The sequence below is a fragment of the Protopterus annectens genome, chromosome 3.part0 (genome assembly GCF_019279795.1).
Source record: "Protopterus annectens isolate FY-2018-M chromosome 3.part0, PAN1.0, whole genome shotgun sequence".
Taxonomy (NCBI): Eukaryota; Metazoa; Chordata; order Ceratodontiformes; family Protopteridae; genus Protopterus; species Protopterus annectens.
The window spans coordinates 60,980,531-61,003,570 of record NC_056731.1 but is presented as its reverse complement, the minus strand read 5'-3'; the positions used below and the strand labels follow the sequence as shown (position 1 = coordinate 61,003,570).

Genomic DNA, 23,040 nt, shown 5'->3' with positions numbered 1-23,040 from the left:
ACTGTATCATAATATATATATATATATATATATATATATATATATATATATATATATTTACTTATATGTATGCATATATATATTTGCAAGATATTAGACAATACTGGATCAACAAGATAATGTATTTGTATACCTGAATCAGTATGACCCTCAGTGTTCAGTTTCCATAGTGACCAAGTTCGGTCTCTAGAAACTGCTAATAAGAACTTGTCATCAGGTGAAAATGACATCTGAGTGACGGTCAGGCTATGGAAAGACAAACTCTGTATCTTCTTCCAACTAGCAGTTTGCCATATAATAATTGCTGCATGCTCTGGTTTGGAGGCCTGCAAAAACAAAAGAGGACAAAGAGGTGTAAATCACAGTGAAAGCAACTGCACAGGTGCTACGAATTTAACAAGATGCAGTGTGACTATCAAGTCATCGCTTATCTAAGTACAAGATCATGTTTAATGGTGCAAAGCAGATTTTTTTATTTTGCAGAAAAATGTGCACGCATGCATGCAAGCTTATGTACATGAACACATCTTAGGATAAAAGCAAAAGTTTACTTCAATTCATCTTCAGAAAAAAAATAAATTAAAAAAAAAATGCTTCTCAACACAGAAGTCTTTGATGACCCATCCATACTCACAGTATTAAAATTAATGGATGGGTGGAAGGCATTTACAACATCACTAAGTGTCCAGCTCTAACAATGCATTTATAAGGAATTATGAATCAATTGTATAATTTCAAACCTGTTAACAGTTTTGCAAAAAACAAACAGCAAAACAGCAATAATAAAAATGAATTATACACTCAACATAATGTTCCATCTGTGTTGTCCATTTTCATTCTTCTTCAACAACTGGTTCAGATCCAACCCTCAAATCCAACTCAGCTGTTTTTTTTACAGCTTGTGGCTGCTAAAACTCTCGAGCTGCTCCCTTACCAATAACACTCTATATCCTCTAACATACCTCAGGATCTTGTTTGCTGACTTGTACTTTCAGATGAAAAATGTTTGCAGATTGATAAGAGGAGCCAATATCTGGAGCTCAATCAAAGGAGCATTGATCCTTTATAACCTTCTTGTTCTTCCAGAAGTTAATAGCTAAAAAGGTTCAGAGTTGGTGGGAGGGGAGTCAGGAAAAATAAAAATGGACAACACAGATGGAACATTATGTTGAGTATATAACTTCTTTATCTGATGTTGTCAGTTTTCATTCATTCCTCAACAATTAGTACAACGTTCCCAGCTACCTGAATTCCTGGGAGGGCTCCAAGGAAGGATATTCCTGAGTATTTTTGAGCCGAAGTCTTTTCTTCCCCTTGAGAGCAGATCCAATTTGTAATGTGTAATAAAGGTATGAGGGTTTAGCCAAAGTTGCAGCCGCACAGATATTGTCCATGGAAGACCTGGATAAAAATACTGAAGATATTGCCATGGACCTGGTTGAATAGGCTCTCAAAGGTTTTGGCAAAGTTAATCTAAATTTGTCATAGACAAATGAAATGCAATCAGTCAGCCATTTAGCTAAAGTTACTTTTGCAACTGGCTTGCCTAATTTCGATTCCACAAAAGAAACAATCTTTTTTTTTTCTGAAATTCAGTGCAAACAGAAATGTAACTGTCTGTGAACTTCTAACAAATGATAACATGCATTCATCTTTGTTTGTGAAATTTGGAAGGAAAACTGGAAGATTAATGAACTAATTGATGTTTAACTGATTGATGTTGGATTCTGACACCACCTTAGGAAGAAATGAAGTACTGGGTCATAGTGATATTCTATCTTTATGTAGTATTAAATGAGGAGGACAAGATGACGAGGCTTGAAGTACAGAAAGTCTTTAAAGCAGAGGTTGTAGTTACCAAGAAGATAGTTTTCCAGGTTAAAAACTTCTGTTCACATTTTGCTGCTGGTTCAAAGGGAGATCAAGTCAAAGCTTGTAATACAAAATTTAAATCCCATGCTGGAGATGGATCTTTAAATGCTGGTCTCAAAAGAGGAGTACTCCTTATAAAGGCCTTACAAAGTTTTGAGGAAGCTAAGGTAGAATTGTCAATTCCTACATGAAAATTTGAAATGGCAGCTAGTTGTACTTTAACAGCTGATGAACTAGCCCCTTCATTAAAGATTGAATTCAGGGAACTCTAGAACATTATGTACTGGAGCTGAAAAAGGGTCAGTGTCTTTTGTTGTGGCCAAAAAACAAATCTTTTCCATTTACTTCTGTAAATCTTTCTAATGGAAGCTTTATAGGAAAATAAAAGTATATGATGGACAAGGGAAGGACACTCTAGGTTGCCTGGCTATCAACGGAAGTGGAGAAACCATGTGGTCAACTTTAGGCCTGAAATGTCCTGCTGAATCATGTCTGTCAGGTGAGACAGGAAGTCTGGAATTGAATCCAGAATCCATGGCAGGTAAACTAAATGACGCCAAAGAAAGGGGCAATGAGGATGACTTTGTACTTCAATCTAGATGCTTTCTGCAGAAATTTGGGGATCAAGAGGGTAGGGGGATATGCACAGAGGAGACTGGGGGCTAATCATGGAGGACAGCTTCTCTCTGTGACTCCCCCTGTTGGGGGGGGGGGGGTCAGGGCAAAGAACCTGATGCACTTGTTGTTGAGTGGAAATGCAACAGGCTAGAACAAGGTTGGCCCCACTGGCAAAATATCTTTTCTGCAACTCTCATGCTGAGACACCAATCATTAGATAACAACAAAATGCACCTGCTCAACTTGTCTGCTATTATGATGGAATTCCCTGGAATGTGCATTGCTGTCAGAAATCAACTGGATAAGACTGCACACTGTCACACTCTCAGAGCTTCTGATACAATGGGTAAGATCTAGTCCCTCCTTGTTTGTTCCCGTACCATACCACTGACATGCTGTCCATCTGAATCGCAATAGTTCCAGAAAGGAGAGAGTCTTGAAAGGCCTGCAATTCTAAGAGAACTGCTCATATTTACAGGACACTGATTATGCATGTTGGCTTCTGTGGGGGACCATGTGCCTTTAACTGTCTTTCCGAAGAAGTGCCCCCCCCCCCCAATCTGGGAAGCGTCCGTGGTCGCTATGGATTTGGGCTGAGCTGCATAAAGGGAGTGCCTTGAAATATCTGCTCTGAATGCATCCACCACAACAGGTAATTTTTGAATGCCTGAGTTATTCTGATCTGCATGGGCGTAAGTTAATGCAAAATAGGCAACCTAGTTGCTAGGGTCCACTGAAGAATTCTCATACGACATCTTGCCAACAGTACCAGAACTATTGCAGATGACATTGAATCCAAGGCTTCTAGAATCAATCGAGCTGAATAGAAGAATTCTGAAGTATCTTTTTGACATAAAATAGAATAGTCTCAAGTCTTAGTAAAGGAAGGGAGGCTTTTACTGATACTACGTTGAACAAAGTCCCTATGAATTTCAGTATCTGAGCCGGTTCTAGCTGAGATTCATTGTGATTGATGGTAATCCCTAGATGAGAGCAAATTTGGAGTACATAGTCTAGTGCGTTTATCAGAAGATGCCTGGTCATAGTGGTTATGAGCCAGTCACCCAAATACAAAAATGCCCGGAATCCCTGCAGTCTCAATCGAGTTGCTACACTGGCATGCATTTGGTGAACACCCTGCGGGCTGTGCTAAAGCCAAAGGGTAGAGTTCTGAACTGGTAATGACTGTCGCCTAGCCAGAAGCATAGGCATTCTTTGGATCACCTGTTCATTTTTATGTGACAGTATACATCCTGAAGATCTGTTGAGCACATCCAGTTGTCCTTATGCAGGAAAGGCAAAATGGACTGAACTGTGATCATCCGGAACTTTGTACATTGAACCAATTTGTTCAGACTACGAAGATGCAAAATTGGTCTCCAGTCCCGTGTTTTATTTGGCACTAAAAAGAATCATGAGTAATTTCTATATTCTATCAGGTCTGGTGGCACCTCTGGGATGAGACTCTTTTTTCATGAAGCTTTTTTATTTCTAGAGCTGTTGCTTTCCTCTGACAAGGTGAAACATTGAGAATTTTGTTTACTGTTAAGGGAGGGGGAAGGGGAAGGGAAAAGGGAATTATATAACCTCTGGAAATAATCGTCTCTGTACCCACGTGTCTTTTGTAATGTCTAGCCAGGCTCTCTGGACAACCCCGACTGCCTCCAGTGGTGGACAATCAGTTCTCCTTTCAGAGGTGCTGATAGGGTCTGTCAGAAAAAGAATCTCTGGACCTCCTGGTTCTGCAGGCCTGCTCTGCCGCATAGGCAATGTCTTCTGTATGAGATCTCCCCTCTGTCCCTGAGGGAACGATCTTTGCATGGATCTTGGAAAGGACTCTAGGGAATTTCTGAACTACATCTTTCAACCACCTCAATGATTACCAGAGAAGGTTCTCTGAGGGGTCGAAAAACATATGCCCACTGCAGAAAGGGTTTTTTCATCTTGCTCACAGCTGGAGAGTGTTTCCTCCACCTTAGGGCCAAACAGCAAAACAACAAACTGCTGTTAAAAGGTGCACTAACGAACGAGGACTTTAAGGGCTTCGCAAAATCACACAAGTGCATCCAGGAATGACTCCTAATAGAAATGTCTAAACCTGCCAATCTTGAGGTACCTTCAGCTGCATGTGAAATGAGCCTCATGGATGAATTTGTGATCAACTGTAGGGTAGCCAACTGGAGGCAACAACAAAGCTTTGTGTCTTAGAAGTACTGGTCCCGAGATGGATTTGGAGAGTTCCTTAATCAAGTCCCTCTGCAATCTGGTGAAATGTGCCAAATAATTCAGCAACCTGAGTGCAAAGGTCGCTGAAGCATATGCACACTTCCCAAATCTGTCCAACACCCTGGACTTACTGTTAGGGGGATGGACAGAAGAACTCTGTTCTGCAAGTTGTTTCTTCATGGCCAACTTCATGGCATCTACTGGTACTCACTTGCTTCAAAACTCTTTCTTTAGGTGGTACCAGTGTCATGTCTGGTCTCTTGGGGATAGGCTCAACAGCATCAGGTTCCTTCCACACCTGCCTAGAGACCAAATCAATAAGCACTTCAGCGGGCCAAGTCATCCAGAAGGTAGATGGGCTAGACCCAAAGGCTTCCAGGAATACGGATTCCTCTTGGAAAGTGTTATCGGTAGACCAACCATCCCTTTGTTTGAGGTTCTTTAGTAGAATGTCTAAAAAGGAGATGTCATCAGGTGGTGATCTTGGGAACCCTTCCCACTCATCAAAATCAGTATCTTCAGTGACAGACTCTTGAGAAGTCTAAGTGCCTCCTCATACACTTTCTTTTCCTAGAGACTTCTTCAGTGAGATGCTTCAGAGAAGTATCAGAAGAAATGAGAATACCTTGCTTGGTAGCCTGGAGACTTTGGGGTGGCTGTTCCTGTGGAGTAGAGTGATGAGGCTCAAGGCACAGAGATATACAGGATCCAGAGAGGAGGAAGGAACTGTTGATCCTGCAGAAGCAGAAAACACTCTCTCCACAACCTTGAAGGCAGAGGGCACTGGGGAGAAGGAAGCCAACAGTGCCAAAAAATCCAAGGTTCTAGACCATCGACTCCCCATGACCTGAGAGCAGTCCATCTTAGTCTGAGGTCAGAGCTGAACTATCTGATGCCAAAGCTCAGAGAAGCAGAGACAGCTCCAACAACTTCTGAGTTGATTCTAACACCTCGGATCTGACAGGGACAATTCAGTTCTGAGAGTTGTCTGGCTCCGACACACTCGATACGATGATCTTCAGATCCGATACATACGATTTCAGAAGACTCAGATCCCAAGGGATCTGAAGCCACAAGTCGGATCAGAGAAGGAGCCAAGATAAGTGGAGTAGTACTGGTAAGAGCTTCCTGACTTGAAGGGGTAGGAGCCAGAAGAACTCCCATCTAAAGCACTCCGAGACAGACTTCCTCATCATTCTATCCATGTCAGCTTCCATCAGGTTTTGGGAAGAACAAGAAGATGATGCTACAGAGGAGGACTTGGGAATGCCAACGTCTCTCCAAAAAAGGTGAAGGGACTGGATCAAAGGAGGATGCATACATCACTTGAGTTAAGGGCTTCGGATCTGACACCAGTAGACTGAACATCAGTTGCTGGCAGATCAGAAGATCTGGACTTCAGATCTGACTTCTTTGATTTTTTTTTTGAGCTGGCTCAAACACTGTATCAGAGGAAGGGACAGAAGATCCAGACAGATCTGATGGATTCTTTCTGTGCTCAGATTTGTCAGATCTGGAATGCTGAGCCCCAGATAATGCCTCTAAAAATGTTGAAGGGAGAAGACCTTTCAGTATTAGTTTATTTTTTCAATCAACAACTGCCCTGGGATTGAAAGACTTGCAGATATCACAATCCACTTTAAGGTGATCAGGGCCCAAATAATACAAGCACTAATCATTGCGCTTCAGATAATGAGAGTTTGTGCCCACATTTTCTACATTTTTTAAATCCAGAAGGCTTTTCTGCCATTTTATTAATTTTAAACTAGTGGAGGGACAAGAAAGACCGGAAATGAACTCCAACTTGGCTAAACTTTAAACTTAAAAAGTTACCAGACAGAAGGATGAGAAAAGAACTACCAACAATGGTATTAAATGGGGAAGGGGAGAAAAGTAAATAACAATGGTAAAAAGAAATACACTAAATGGTGTAGGAAGACAAAATATAACACATAAGTTTATCTTTTTCCTCCGGTCAATAAAGTCTATCACTTATCTGAAAAGAAATGCTATTAATGCTCAAGAGCTTACAGCAACCATGTCCATACGTGAAAGCTACAAACGAGATCTGAGGTATGTTATGAGACAGAGAATTATGGGTAAGGGAGGAGTTCTAGTGGCCACGAGCTGTAAAAAAAAACAGGCAGAGTCAGATCTAAGGGTTGGATCTGAGCCAATTGTTGAGGAATGAATGAAAACTGACAACATCAGATTAATAGTTACTTTTTTGCCACACTGTTAAACAGGTTGGCAAGTACACAATTGATTCACAATTACTTGCACATGCTAATACAGCTTAATTAGAGCTGGAACCTCAACTGATGTGAGGGACTACTACCTGTTCGTTAATTTTAATGCCGTAAACACAGCTGAGTCCTCTCAGGCTTCAGTGTTTAGAAGCAGTTTTTAAAAACTACTTTTTCCTGAAAAAGGTGAGAAACAAACTTTTATTTTGACACAAAAAAGTGTTTGCATGCATTAAAACTTGATCTTTAACTCATACTGAAGTGCTGCTGAAAACAATACATCTTCTAGGTTTCCACCATCACTCAGTGTCTAGTTTCTTCAACATTTTCTTGCTTTGGTCTTACATGGAGGAAGCACAGGTATGACTACCATTACACCACTTCTACAAACAAACTAATCCACTTGTCTAACATCCCTTCAGCAGAGACCACTTCATGTTTATCACATTTACTCATGTGCAGTTCTGAAACATAGGGCTTCCTTCATTTTTATATACTGGTCCACAGTCATCACTGCAAGTTACATTCAAGAAGCACAGGAGCTCTAAAAATCATAAAAATGCCTTAAGAAAAGCTGACCAAAAGTAAAAATGCCCAATGAAAAAGTTTGTTATGGAGAACTGTTGAATCACAGCATATGTACTGTTTGGAGATATTATATAAAATATTTTTTGTGACTAAGACATACATAATGGAACACTACAGCTGCAAAAATATTATGCTGGTGGTTTAAGAATTCCATTTCAACTACCAACAGAAGGATGCATAAGAACTCAATTAATTTGAAGGTGGTAGAGGAACTACTCCTGTTCACCTTTTCACTTTGACCATTGCTATGAGAAGTCCTGTTGACCATTGCTATGAGAAGTCCTGTCTGCCTCCCTTTACTTCTAACAAGGACCAGTAAAGGTCCTTTTAAAGGCACTGCTATGTTGTATTCCCTGCTAATGAGCACTGCTATGTAAGGAATTCAGATAGTACAATATACTAGGGATGTTAAGCAGTTCTCTTTCCCGCTTCCAAAAGTTAATTCCTATAATTACCAACACGTTTTGTACTTCCCTGCTTGATCATTGTCTCCTTTTATTAACAACCTTAATGATTACAAACAAACAGTTTTGCCCACAGTCTGATGTCCCCTCCCTACCAATCAGGTGATGTATAAACTCATGGATGTCAAGGTACCTGACTTTACCTTAAAAACTATCCTGCACTATTTTGTGATGCATCATGTTGTAAGTACATCTTTATCAGCATTATATAGATGTATCTTTCAATGAATGTTTCCCAAAATTGCTTAGTACAGTAACTTCAAAAACTGTTGTGGCAAATTTAAATAAAAGCACCTACCATCATTAAAGATGTCCTTGTATGTCTTCAAAATTCACCAATTTGTGATGCACTGGGAAATATGCAGGTTAATTTTCAGACACTATGAATTTAAAGGTTACATCATCAAATGTATTTATTTTTTATTTCTTTATCATACGTTGACCAGGTTAGTCCCCCTAGGCTGGTACCCTCTTTTCACGGGAGATCCAAAGTGGTATATATATTTTACTAAGATGGCATGGTGTTTCATGTGCCTATTGATGTCTCTACAATAGCCAGTTTGCAATCCAGGGGCTAACACAGGGATTTACATTAAGTTTATCTAAATTTTTAACAATATCACTATGAGGAATAGTGCCAAAAACCTTGGCCAGCACAAAATGAGCAGTATGCACTGTATGACCACTGTCCACAACCCCTATAAACTTGTCAAAGCAGCTTACTGGGTTCAAGAGACAGGACATGCCTTTTTCATAATGAAACTGACTAGGAGTCCAGATCAGCTAAGTTGCCTGTGTCTGTATAAATAAGTTCTGCTACAATACATTCCAGTTTTGCATACAATGCTGATAAGGCTAATGAACTCATAATTGCCCAAATTGGTAGAGTGAGACACCATTGTGTAGGGGAGTCACAGTGGCTGTTCTCCAGGCATCAGGCAAAAACCGTGAGACTAGGCTAAGGCAGTACATACTTGGCACTAATCAGAATGCACACTGTCTGATCCCACATGTTGTCTGATCCCATGGAACTTTTAGTTATGTACTCACCATAACTTCAGATGTTTGGGATCCATCTCGCCTACATTCTGACTGATGGGTTCGGAGCCGATCCCTCGGCTCCGACTCGGCACGCTTATGCCAAAGAGCGAAGTCTCTTATTGGCTGAGCTTACTATATCCCAGGATGCACCACTACCAGTCCCCCAGATCTAATTTGTCCGCATACATACACAGACACACATGCTGCTTATATAACATCGTCAGATGAAACAAGATAAAAAAAAAGTAGAACTCAAAACCGTTCAATCTCTTCTGATCTCCAAGGCAGGGGGAAGGAGGGTGGGTATTAGGAATGTAGGCGAGATGGATCCCAAACATCTGAAGTTATGGTGAGTACATAACTAAAAGATGTTATGTGATCCTATCTCGCCTACATTCTGACTGATGGGACAGCGTCCCTAGCACCTGAATCCTGGGTGGCTCACTGGAAAACACTCCTGAGTACCGTGGAACCAAATGATGCTCGCCCTTTAGATGCCACATCCAATTTATAGTGGGAAATGAAAGTGTGCGGGTTGGACCAAGTAGCCGCAGCACAAATCTCAGAAATAGCGAGCTTGGAATGAAAAGCAATAGAAGTAGCCATAGCTCTGGTAGAGTGAGCTTTGATAGATGTTGTAAGTTGCTTATTTGAAGAGGAATAAGCCTGAGTTATACAATCTCTAATCCATTTGGAGATAGTAGCTTTAGTGATGGTTTTACCCAATTTATTATCTGAAAAGGACACAAACAACTGGTCTGATTTTCGAATTTGCTGAGTCCTGTCTAGATAGAAGCACAATTGCCTGTGAACATCCAATTTATGGAGGGTGTACTCCGCCGTTGGAGAATTTTGGAAAGAAAACTGGTAGCTCTAGAGATTGTTGAAGACAGAGATTAGAACAAACCTTTGGGACAAAAGATGGGTTAGGCCTAAGTGATACTCTATCCTTGTGAAAAATCAAGTACGGTGGTTTGATAGATAGGGCTTGAAGCTCTGAAACTCTTCTTGCAGAGGTAATTGCAACTAAGAAGGCAGTTTTCCAAGACAGATATTTTAACTCACATGTAGCAGCCGGTTCGAAGGGGAAGATGTTAAGGCACGAAGTACCAAATCAAGATCCCACGGAGGCGCAGGATGAAAAACTGGGGTCTTAACAGCCCAGCACCTTTAATGAAAGTTTTGCATAATCTGCTGCTCATCAACGGTGGATCCATGGATTCGTGAAATTTAGAAATAGCTGCTAGTTGGACTTTAATAGTAGAGACTGAAGATCCTTGATTAAACAAGGATGTTAAAATTTCAAAACCTCTGGTATCGGGCAGTGATAGGGTCTAAGCCCTGAGTTGAGCCCAGATAGCAAACCTCTTCCACTTACTGAGGTACAATTTCTTAGTGGTGGGTTTGTGGGCGAAGATAAAATGTGAATAACTTCCGGGTCTAAGGTGTGATTTCTGACTAAAGTCGGAAGTGGAGGAGCCAAGCTGTCAATTTCAAAGTGTGAAGGGACTGGTGTTGTCGTCCCGACTGATGAATCAGCAGATCCGGAGTTAGATCCAAAACCAAGGATCGTCCACAGCATGTTTCTTCAGGTAGGGAAACCATACCTGACGAGGCCAGTCTTGAGCAATTAGTATCATTGTGGACCCCAATTGAGAAGCTTTCTGGATGACTTTGGGGAGAAGTGGAACCGGAGGAAAGGCATAAAGTAGTCCTGTTGGCCAAGGTTGGACCAGAGCATCCATAGCTGCCTCCCTGGCGTGGAGTCAAGGAGAAGAACCTTTTGCACTTTGCGTTTTGTGGTGTTGCAAATAGGTCGCAGCACGGGGTCCCCCATCTTCTGAAAACCTGAGCTGCTACTGTTTCGTTCAGGGACCACTCGTGAGGAGAGAGAATCGTCCTGCTTAATCTGTCTGCCAATATATTGGATTTCCCTGGAATGTGGGTCGCTACCAAGAAACGGTTGGTAGCTACAGCCCATTTCCACACCCTCATGGCCTCTCTGCAAAGGGGGTAAGATCTGGTCCCTCCTTGTTTGTTTAGATAAACCAGACCACCGACATGTTGTCTGTGTGGATAGCGATAATGCCTTGAGGGAGAAACTTGTGGAGGGCCTGTAGGGACAGAAGTACAGCCCTCATTTCCAATACATTGATATGGAGAAAGGTTTCGTCTGGAAGCCAAGAACCCTGAACTAACCTGCCCAGACAATGCCCCCCCCCCCACCCTGTCTGGGAGGCATCCGTCGTCAGGGTGGCCACCGGAGGGGGGATAACAAAAGGTCTTCCCTGATTCAGATTGGATGGCTGAAGCCACCAGCGGAGGTCCCGTTTGCACGTTTCTGTAATCATAATGGGGTGATTGAGGGGGAGATTCTGAAAGGACCATTGAGTCGATAACAGCCACGGAAGAATCCTCATGTGCAATCTTGCCAATGGAACTAGGAGAACCGTGGCAGACATCGAACCTAAAAGTTGCAGGACCATCCTGGCTGGGGCTTTGGATCTTGAAAGCAGGGCTTGAACTTGACCTTGTAAAGTTTGAATCCTTTCGGTAGGAAGAAAGACGCGCATCAATTTTGAGTCTATCTCTGCTCCTATGAACCTTATGCTCTGAGAGGGCAGCAAGACAGACTTTGACCAATTGAATGTAATTCCCAGGGTAGCACCCAGGGAGATGGTGGCTTTGAGGTTGTCCATTAGTAGATGCCTGGTGGTGGCAGTCAGGAGCCAGTCGTCCAGATAGGGAAACACTTGGAATCCAAGACTCCTCAGGTGAGCAGTCACTACTGCCAAACACTTGGTGAACACCCTGGGGGCTGTGGTGAGACCAAAGGGCAGTGCACAAAATTGGAAATGACTGTCTCCCAGGCTGAAGCGCAGGTACCTCCTGGACGCCTGATGTATCGGTATGTGATAATAGGCGTCCTTGAGATCTATGGAGCACATCCAAACATCCTTCTCCAACAATGGGAGAATGGATTGTAAAGTGACCATTCGCAATTTGGATTTCATGACGGATTGGTTTAGTTTGCTGAGATCCAATATTGGTCTCAGGTCCCCTGTCTTTTTTGGCACTAAAAAGAACCTTGAGTAATTTCCGGATCCGATCTGGTCTGTGGGGACCGGTTGGATGACTCCTTTTTCTAGCAGCTTTGACGCTTCTGCGGCTGCAATTTCCCTTTGACTGGGTGGTGGGTCCGGGATTTTTTTGGACGGTGGGGGTGAGTGTGTGAAGGGAATGGTGTAACCTCCGGCAATAATCCAAAGCACCCATCTGTCCTGAGTGATGGACTCCCAGGCTTTTAGGTGCTTGGCAAAACGGCACCCGACTGGCTCCGGAGCAGCACAGCCAGGCAATCCCTCATGAAGTGTGGGAGGCTGAAGAGCCACGAAAGGACTTGCGGTCTCCAGAATTGCGGGGCCCTCTGCCGCCTCTGGGACGGCGTCTCCCAGAAAAATTTCCCCGTCCTCTGCCTCTGGAAGGGGAATCTTCCTGCTGTTGAGGAAAAAACTTACGTGATTTGCAGAACCACATCTTCCCTCCTCCTTTAGCCTTGGGATAAGGTCGAAAGGGAGTGGAATAACGTGCACCTACGGCAGATAAAGTTTTTCCCTCTTGCTCACAGCGGGTAAGAGTGTCTTTAACCTTAGGTCCAAACAAAGAGGACCCATCAAAGGGAGCGTCGGCGAAGGAAGACTTGAAGGCCTCCGCAAAATGACACAAACGGAGCCAGGCTTGTCTCCGTAGAGCCACGCCTGTGCCTGCCGCTCTGCCCGCCCCTTCGGCCGCATATGAAATGAGCCTCATGGACGAGTTAGAAATCGAGGTAAGGATAGCCAACTGAGAGCTAACCGACTGGGCTAGCTGCTCAGGTAGGTTACCTGAGAGGGAATCTGACAGCTCCTTGACCAGATCCCTCTGTAGCCTGGTAAAATGTGCCAAATAATTCAGGGACCTTAGTGTAAAGGCCTCTGAAGTCAGGGTGCGCTTCCCGTGCGGTCCATGCTCCTAGACTCCTTATTAGGAGGATGGACGGACGTTGAAGCCTCTGCCACGTCCTGTTGTGTAGCAGATGCCACCACCATGGCATCTACAGCCACGCCTTTGTCAAGAACTCCTTCTCGGGTGGGGCAGACAAAAATTTGTTAGGGCGAGAAGGCACTGGTTCCACAGTATCTGGATGTTCCCACGCCCTCAGACAAACCAAATCCAGGAGCTCGTCGAAGGGCGGAGACACCCAGGAGGCGGAGGGCTGAGCCCCAAAGGCCTTGAGAAGCACTGACTCATCAGCAGAGGGGGGTTTGGATATCCAGCCGCCTCGTTGCTTGAGGATCTCTAAAATGTCTGCGAATGAGACATCATCCGAGGACGACTTCGGGGACCCCTCTGCATCATCAAGATCAGTGTCTGATGTAAGAGACTCGGGGGAGTCCACGTGCTTCCTCTTGCACGATCTCTTCCTTGGGGGCTCCTCTGAAGACAACTCCGAAGAACCCTCAGGAGGAGGGGAACCCCCAGTGGGGGTAACCTCAGGCCCCAGAGCTCCGCTGCCTAGGGACAGGGGAACTGCCAAAGACCCAGTCTCCAAGCCCAGGGAAGGTGCCGGTAAAGCCGGAGAGATGGCCGAAGAAGACTTGGCCAAGGCACTCCTCATAGCTCTGAAAGCCGGACCCCCAGAATCCTGGGAGTGTCCGGTCCCCGGAGCCATGATAGCAGACGGAAGTCCCGCAGCCGAAGCACCGAGAGGGAGGCTCAGAACCGACAGCATAGGTCCCGAAACGTCACCCCCGGGTCCGGCCGAAGAAGTTCGCGTGCCAAACTCGGACCTGAAGGCCGGGGTTGGAGTAAGGGTCGGAGTCGACCCTAGGATCTCCACCGGCTCCAACAGCACCTGCTCCGACGGAGCCGAAGCGGTCGGAGGAGGAATGGCAATGGCATGGGCTATCGGCTCCGAAGCCAATTGGGTCGGAGCCGAAACAAATTTTTGAAAGACTGGGGACTGGAACAGTCTTTGGAGCACCCTGTCTATGTCCGAATCTGACATCCTCGATGACCTAGAGGATACTGAACGGGTTCGAGTTGGCCTCTCCAACGGCCCCAAGGGGCTAGGGGACCGGCTCCGAGGCGACTCGATGACTATCGGCGCCGAAGGAATACCCAAACTAGTTTCCATCGGTGCCGAGGAGGACTTAGGCGCCGAGGAGGAAGTGTCTGAGCGGACAACCTTCATCGGCTCGAGACCAGTGGAGCCGATGAAGGTGACCCGCCTCGATGCCCCAGCCATCGGCTCGAAGCCAGAGGAGTCGAGACTGGAGGCATCGAGGCAGACGTTCGCCTCGGCTCCGAAGTCCTTGGAGCCGAAGGAGAAGCCTGCCTATGTCTTTTGGCGGTCGGGTCCGACGGACTGGTCGGAGCCGACGCCCTTTTCTTTTTAGCAGGAGAAGGAGAGGATGCTAAAGCTTCTTCAAAAGAGGGTTTTATAAGGCCTTTCAAAATAAGATTATTTTTCCTCTCTTGGAGGACCCTCGAGGAAAAAGCGTGACACACGCTGCAGGACTCCTGCAAATGTTTGGCGCCCAAACAATATACACACAGAGAGTGGTCATCCGTGATAGACATTTTAAAACTACATTTAGTGCATTTTTTGAAGCCCAAAGGCCTAGGAGCCTGAGACATTATAAGAAAAACTGAGTACTCTCTCACAGACAAAACTTTGTTGGGAAAGACTGACCCTACAAGATTAACTTGCCGTTTACAATGATAGCCAATTAAAATTAAGGCCAACTGAAGACATACAACAGTGAATAAAGTATACAGGAATCCAAGAACCCCTAAGGTTCAAAGGGATTAACCAACAGGAAAGGCCCTATGGATGAAGGGAGCCTGTACCGGAACAAACACCAATCACACACAAATTTTCTTACAGAAAGTTTTCAAAACACACACACAGCACAGAGTAGCTGTTAAAACAGCTTTTTGTTAAAGAATTAGCAAATTTCTGACAGAAAAAGTTAGTGAAAAGACACTACTTAGCTGAGCCAGCTCGAGACCACGTCTTTGCTAGTTAGCCGCAAACGAGATCTGGGAGACTGGTAGTGGTGCATCCTGGGATATAGTAAGCTCAGCCAATAAGAGACTTCGCTCTTTGGCATAAGCGTGCCGAGTCGGAGCCGAGGGATCGGCTCCGAACCCATCAGTCAGAATGTAGGCGAGATAGGATCACATAACATCTATTACTTCTAGTCCTTGACTGCGATTTTAAGATCTGTTCCAGGATAATTTCAGGGAAAACTAAACTTTCAGAGATGCTGGGGTCAACAATGTGGGTAAGGCAAGTCTTGAACTCATTTGTCATTTCACTGACTCCTTCTATCAAGTGATGTGGGTGGGGTAAAGTTAGCACAAAATGCGTCCGCCAATATATTGGAGTATTGCTCAAACAGGCCTAAATATTAATAGCAAACAAAATACATCTCATGTACTTAAGTGCCTACAAAAGACTGTCCCCAAGTTACATTCTGAATCAGTAATGCAATCCCCAACAGAAAGGACCAGTAAAATGACACACGAGTTTACGACTTGCCCTTTACACTTGACATCTATGTGCTTGAAGCTCTCAGCGAATTTGTTTAACAATGTAAGAAAAATATAGGTTCTCGATCTCACCAGAAGGTTACCTGGGAGCTTGTTATCCTGGAATTTTTAGCCCACATCTAAGACCACCAGCTGTGTTGCTTAATTTTAATGTAAACTCACACTAGAAAATGGCTGATCACTGAGCATGTAACAATATTTTACATCCTTAAGGCATTGCAAAGGAAAATAAGATTTAATTTCAGTATAACCTAGGTCCAAACCAAAGTGCTTGTCTTGGTTCCTGGTCCCTAATCTAGGATGGTTTAACTCTATAACCAGATAGACACTGCTCAATTCATTATTAAATAAGCAAATAACCCCTTTAATATATAATTAAAAAAAAAAAAAAAAATCATCTCCCTACATATTCTAGCCTAGCAGTACAATAAAGAAAGACAGCACCATAAATGTATTCCCTGAAGTAATTCCTCAACCTCCTTTCCAACTTCAGTAGGGCTATTGTAAGACAGTCGTACAAAACGATGCATTGCACACAGTAACAGATCTTAAAGACTTTCTCAGCTGGAGTAAAACACATGACTTGCTAGAAGCGTCAACATTAAAGATATTTCTTAAAATGTAAAAACACTGCCTTACAATATGTGTCCCTAGATCTTTGCAGTGGCTGACAATACCAAGGACAGTACTGTTAAGATGTGTGAATACCTTCTATTATTCCTTCCACAATGCCTTATAGAGCAAGTCTTGGCATTAATTTTTATGCTGTTTTAACAATCATAGGAACAGCTTGAAGATGCATGTGTATACTCACCATAACCGCAGATGCTCCAAGCATAAACATCATCTCTGCAGTATTTATTTATTATTTATTTGTTTTATTTAACATTTGTTTACAGGGAAAGTCTGACATGGAATAAAAGCCACTTTTCAGTGGAGGGCCGGGGAGAAATGCTCCAGACATTTCTTTGAGACATGGGAAGAAACTGGAGCACCCGGAGGAAACCCACATGAATGCAGGGAGGACATGCAGACTCCACACAGAAGGCACTCCAGCAGAGAATCGAACAAGAGAACCTTTTGCTGTGAAGCAGCAACACTACCGCTGCACCACTGCACCGCCCAATATGACATAGGTTCATACTAGGCTATCTGCCCTAGGGCATTTATAAGCCTAGCCAGAGTGTGTTTGGCTTTCGCCACCCATTTTAAATAAATTTTGCTATGCCCTTTTTCGAGGATAGTATACTGTGCCTCTGTCTAACAGTGACACAGAAGTGATACCCGGGGTAAACCTACGATCTCCCATCCACTCATCAAGATTCCTCTTGAAGAGAGTCAATGAGGGACTCTGCCTAACCTGGACTGGGATTTTATTCCAGAGTGAAGGGAGCCTCTGGGTTATGAATCTATCCCTCCAGCATGTCCTATTTATTTCAGTGCTGAGCTTCAAGTCTCTCGAGCGCGTAGCTCGATGGGATTTGGATTTTCTGAGGTGCAGCATGTCCATGGCTATATACGTCAGGCACAGATCGCCTCTGAGCAGGCAGTATGCCACTGAGTAGAGCTGGAGTTTCTTTAACCGGGCAGCATATGGCATCTGTTTAAGCCCTTTGATCCTCTTGGTGAGGTACTTTTGGGGTGTTTCCAGTTGCTGCAGGTGTCTGGTAAGGTACATCCCAAAAGGGGCATTGTACTCAATTATGGGCCTGATGAGGGATGAGTAAAGAAGCACGATGACCTCCCCTGATCTAGATGTGAATCCCTTCATGATTAGGTGGGCTATATAAAATGTTTTTCTTACCACTTTGGCCACGTGGTGTTCAAATGAGAGATTGCTATCAACTTGGTTCCCCAGGTCCCTAAATATCCATCTTAAATAGCCTGAGGCAGATGCCCATCCTTCCAGTCCAACTTTAGATCTTTCAGATATCACCAGAGAACAGCTGAACTCCTTCTCATGCTTAGGGTATCAGTATGACATGTTGCTAAAAAAGAACAGCAACACTTGCCATTTTCAGGTCTATTTTCGCAAAGGAAGGCTATCTACAAGTCTGCCATGGTAAGTGTAGATTACAATTTTTTTTTTATTTTTTTCCTGCCTGGTATCACAGTCACAGAAATGGGTCTTCCCTCTGATGTCCTGGGCTTGTATGAAGGAGGCAGGTGAAAGCATCCTAGAAGCTTCAGGAATAGGCTCTGCAAGACAAGGACAGCACATTGTTCAAGGCTCCTCTTAGCAGAAATGGGAAGTGAGGAGCAGCAGTAAGCTTCCTTCTAGGTAATCACCACCTTAGAATGCAAACTTGTAACTGCAAGATAGTAAAAAAGGTACCTTTCCTTCCTTCTCAAATTTTCCAGTTAGTAACACAGACAGGTGGTACTTAAAAGAACATTTCAACCCCCTAACCCAAGTCTGGAGAGGCTATTGTTGAACCAATTCATGTGTGGGTAAGATAATTACAGCTATAGTCTTTGGTTTGTCTTCACTAATTTTATATCCCAAAAAAACATGAAATTGCCTCAGAATGTTCCACAGCACTGAGATGTTCTTTCCTGGTTTTATCAGGTACTAAATAATATTGTCTGCAAATTGATTACCATGCCAACTATATACTGGAATTTCTGAGTCCCTTATTTTCTTTGCCAATGTCTCTAAATATAACACAAAAACAATGGGAAAAGAGGTCACCCCTGTCTGTTTCCTCTGTTCAGACAACTTGTCAGAGAGGAGCCTTCCCACTTTAATTTTTGCATCCAGTCCCTCATAAATCCTCCTTATAATCTTATTATTGAATCAGAGAAAGCAAAATGTTTCCATTGCCCTACTCAAAAAATTCCACCTTACTCTGTCAAATGCTTTCTCTGCATCAAAACCCAGAAAACTGTATTTTCTTACATTCTGCTTCCCTCAGAATCATCACTGCTGTACTAATGTCAAATGTTTGTCTCTCCTACACAAAACCACAATGATCTATATCTGTACATTTTGACGACACCTTTGCTATGCTTTTAGCTATTACATACATAATCCCTTTATAATCATGTTTTAAAATTGAAATGGGTCTATAAGAAGCTGGGTCTGATGGGTCTTTACTGTCTAAGATATTACAACTGCAGCTTTCTTCCAGGATACTAGTACTTACCCTCCTTTAAAAATACTGTTAAATCCTTCCAGATCTTTATCACTTTCTTCCCTCCTAGCTTCCAAACTTCCCAGGAATACCATCTATTGCTGGGGACTTTCCTGCAGACTGATTATATATCACCATTTTTATCTCATCTCCTCCTAAAACAATTGTTAATTGTTGAGCCTCATCTACCTCTAGCCTTGGCATAATTAAGTCTTCATAAATATTTCCATTTGTGCTTTTCCTTCACTTCCACAATCCTATGCTTTATACAAACTTCCATAAAACTTCCAAAATATCTCTAATACTTCTACAGGAACTCTGGTTATTTTTCTTGTTTTAGGCTCCATAAGTTTGGCAATAACCCTTTATACTTTCTGTCCCCTCTGTCACTGTGCTAAGAATTTTTGTGCTCTGGAGGTATCTGAAAACAAACACACATATTATCCAGGTACTCCCTTAGTTTCTCTTTAGCACTCTGCAGTTGGGCCTCCTCTTGTTTTGTGAGATTTCCCTTATGCTGCAATACTTTAACCTTTAGGAGTCCCTCTAAATAACCCGTTTCTTCTTAACCATATTTCTTTTTCTTTTATTTCTACCCTATTTTTAAACTCCACTTTCATTTTATCCAACTCAGTAGTTACAACTACTGAAGAAATGTTTATCTTCCTTAATAACTCTAGAATTATTTTCTCTACCCATTCCTTAAATTCCTGTATTTTTAACAGGGAGGTGGTGAAAGTGCCAGTGTCTCATTTTTACTTCATTATCCTGTACTTTTATCTTAGTTGTTATTGGCATATGATCTGAAATTGTTACTGGATTTGTGTCAAAGCTTTGGATTAAATGCATATGTGAATTATAATTTAAAGCTTTCGATTAAATGCATATGTGAAGTATAATTTATGTCTAGTCTAGCCCAGTTATTATACCTTGGGGAATAATAAGTACATTCTCTACAAATTCCAACTACTGCATTCACAGCTTCCTTACCAAATATGTTCATATTTTGTTTCAGAAATCTACCTTTTTTGTTATATTTGCCTTCTAGGTCCCCCAGATATAGCCTCAGTATTGCAAATCAAGTTTTACTCCCCACCTATAAGTAATATTTCCCAGCTGAAAGCTGATTATTTCTCCAAAAATTTTCTTAAGCTCAAGAACAGCAGTTTTAAGTGGAATGTAAATACAAGCCAGTGTAATCCTCCTCCTCCCTTGCCAGTAGCCCCTTACTACCACAGACCTACCATCACTATATGTTTTCTCTCTTCTATTGCAGGTCCTCCAGCAATTAGTATACATATTCCCCTTTTCCTTTGTCGCTGATGTTCTGATGAACATCCATCATGAAATCTTGTCTTTATCACATTCACATGTTCACTTATTTCTAAATGCGTCTCCTGTAGCATTTCTTTTTGCACTCTGCATTGCTAAATATAATTTGATCTATACCTGTGAGGCCATTCACATTCCAACGCAATATGTTTAGTGTAGCCACTATAAATTATTATTCCCACCTATCCAGCTTTTGTGCTACACGCACTCACTAATGATGACAGGTTGATCCTTTAAACAATTGTTTCATGTCATCTCCATTTCAACCTGTGTCACATATTACAGCACGTTTTGTTTTAATGAAAACCATCAAACAAAACACACACACACAACATATTAACTTATAACAAACACACAAAAAATATGTACATTTTAAAATAATGAAAATGTAACCCTCTTGATAGTAACAATTGTTTCAAATGGACAGCTGCACCCACAGGCATTAATTTACCTAAAATTAAGTATATCCATGCTAAGACATGTTACATCCTGTCTTATCTTTATTCCCCACCCAGATGTGAAAAATGACAAGCATACTTTTAGAAAATATGAACTTTTAGCCTAAAGAAAAAGTGTATTGGCTATATTTAAATATAACTAAACAATACACTGTTCTAGTTAATGCATCAATTTGTTTAGCTACCAGAAAAACTGCTACCTCTTATTCATTTTCAATAATTTCAAATTTTATTTTTTACTGAGTTGTTTGCCCTTGTACCTTTTAATTTTAAGTTTCGCTCAGCAAACAACATTCAGACCTCTTGGATTTATTGTATAGATCTGCAATCATGGGAGTCCACACATCTCCTGACCTCACAAGACCCAAACATGGTGAAAGTTTTGAAACATGATGAGAATAAATCTAAGATGACTTATCTGCTTAATCTGGCAGAAGCATTCTGGCATCAAGCAGGAATGGAAATCAAACCAGAGGTAGATAAAAATCAGGCAGCAAATGAATGTGCCAAAAAACAAAAGAAATAATATAAGGTGAAGGATTAAATGAGAAGGCAAGAAATGTGGAAAAAGCATAAATATAGTTGTGAATATAGAAAACTTCTGGAAGAACCTCATGTTGATCAGGAACAAATGCAGGAATGGTTAAGGAGAGGCAAATTCAAACTAAGAGTGGCTCAAGACAGTGGGTTGCATACACGTTGGTTTACAAAGTGCATTGAACATTTGGCAGAAACAGACAAATGTAGGTTTTGTAAAACCGAATTGGAAACAGTTGCACACCTCATTGCTGGTTGCAACATACTAATGGCAGAAGGACTGTATACTGAAAGGCATAATAATGTGGCAAGACTGTTGCACTGGCGACTGTGCAAACATTATGGCACTGAAGTGGCTGAAAAACAATGGAAACATGAGCCACAAAGCATCATAGAAAATTAATTCTACATCACATGGGATCATCCATTAGCAACAGTTCAAAAGATAGATGCTAGAAAACCAGATATAGTGGTCTACAAAAAGAAGACAAAAGTAGCATTGATCATTAAAATTGCCACACGCAGTGAGTGCAGTGTCCTGCATACAGAGAGAGAGAAAGTCATAAAATATCAGTATTTGCAGGCAAAAATGAAAGCAATGTGGAAGAAAGATACACAGACAGTTGCAATAGTAGTAGGAGCAACAGGTCTTATAAGTAAGAGTCTACAATTATATTTAGATATGCTACCAAAACATGTACCTCTGTACGAAATGCAGGAGGAGTCATTACGGGGCACATTGTGGGTGCTGCTAAGAGCACTACTGGCTGACATCAAAGAGCGAAACAATACTAATTTCATGAACTTTAATCGTATTTTGACTTAGGAATGGGGTCCATTCCCATCATGGTATTAGAAACCCAAAATACTTGGAGAAATTAAAAGATGATACAAAAGTCCTAATTTAGCACATTCTGAGGCTGATGTTTTCACTAGTTTATCTTGATGGATACCTAAACAGGGCAAGGAGTACTGCATGCTTACTGGTGACAAATTCACAGATCATCTGGACATTGTTCTCCTCCCCATAAGGTAGAGGCTGATTTTACTTAACACTACAAATACTTGTTTTATTTATTTATTTTTTTTAATACTCAAAACATTGAGGTGCCATTTTTTTTTTGGGGGGGGGGGTTAAATTACCCAATACTGTCACTGTGCATCTTTCTGTTAAAATTCAATGTGGATGTTCTGGACCTCTTTTAAAGAGTCCTGATCACTCTCTTACTATGACTGTTTTAACAAAAATGCAGAAAATGAACAGTCTTATAGCAAGGAACCTTTACTGGGTCGACTACAGAAATATAATTAACAATACTGACAAATGGTGTGATGGCTTTTCACTATCTTTTACGGATGACCAGCAGTCAGACTTCTACTCACTGATTAAGACCTAGACTGAGACCTATGCTCCAATTAGAAAGTCTACCACAAACATTCCCCATGGTGGAATTCCAGGATACACATGATATTAATAGCAAAATGCATTACTGAATAATTTATAATAATTTACCTAATCAAGTGAACAACGCAGTTACAAACTAGTTCTACAAAACTTAGTAAAGAAATGCGCTCAAGTAAATCCCAATGAAAGAGGCATCTGGTGGTTTCATATGCAGACAATGAAAAGCCATTTTTCAAGTAAGTGGCTAGAAAGATAACAAACAATTTTGGGTGCAATGAGTACAACACTTCTAATAGCAATCATATTTGTTTTCTGTTTCCGGTATAATTCCTTGAGGAATGTTGTCGTGTTACTGCCTCTGAGATGGTTAGGGATGCCATGGATGCTGCCAGAATGGGCACTGCTAGAGACCCTGATCATATTCTTGGTGTTCCGATGAAAAATATGAAAACTACCATTCTTCCAGTGTTAACTACACTGCTCATCTACTGTTTACAACAAGACGTATTTCACATCTTTAGA

The 23,040-nt window shown here is 42.1% G+C and overlaps 1 protein-coding gene across 1 annotated transcript in view; it reads right to left on the bottom strand.

The window, feature by feature from the left end:
- The window catches only part of ELP2 (elongator acetyltransferase complex subunit 2), a 1,608,146-nt gene that overhangs the window by 83,088 nt on the left and 1,502,018 nt on the right, over positions 1-23,040 (bottom strand). The window contains exon 18 of the mRNA XM_044065497.1: positions 134-326. Within this exon, the coding sequence (XP_043921432.1) occupies positions 134-326 (193 nt within the window). The remainder of the gene's footprint in view (positions 1-133; positions 327-23,040) is intronic.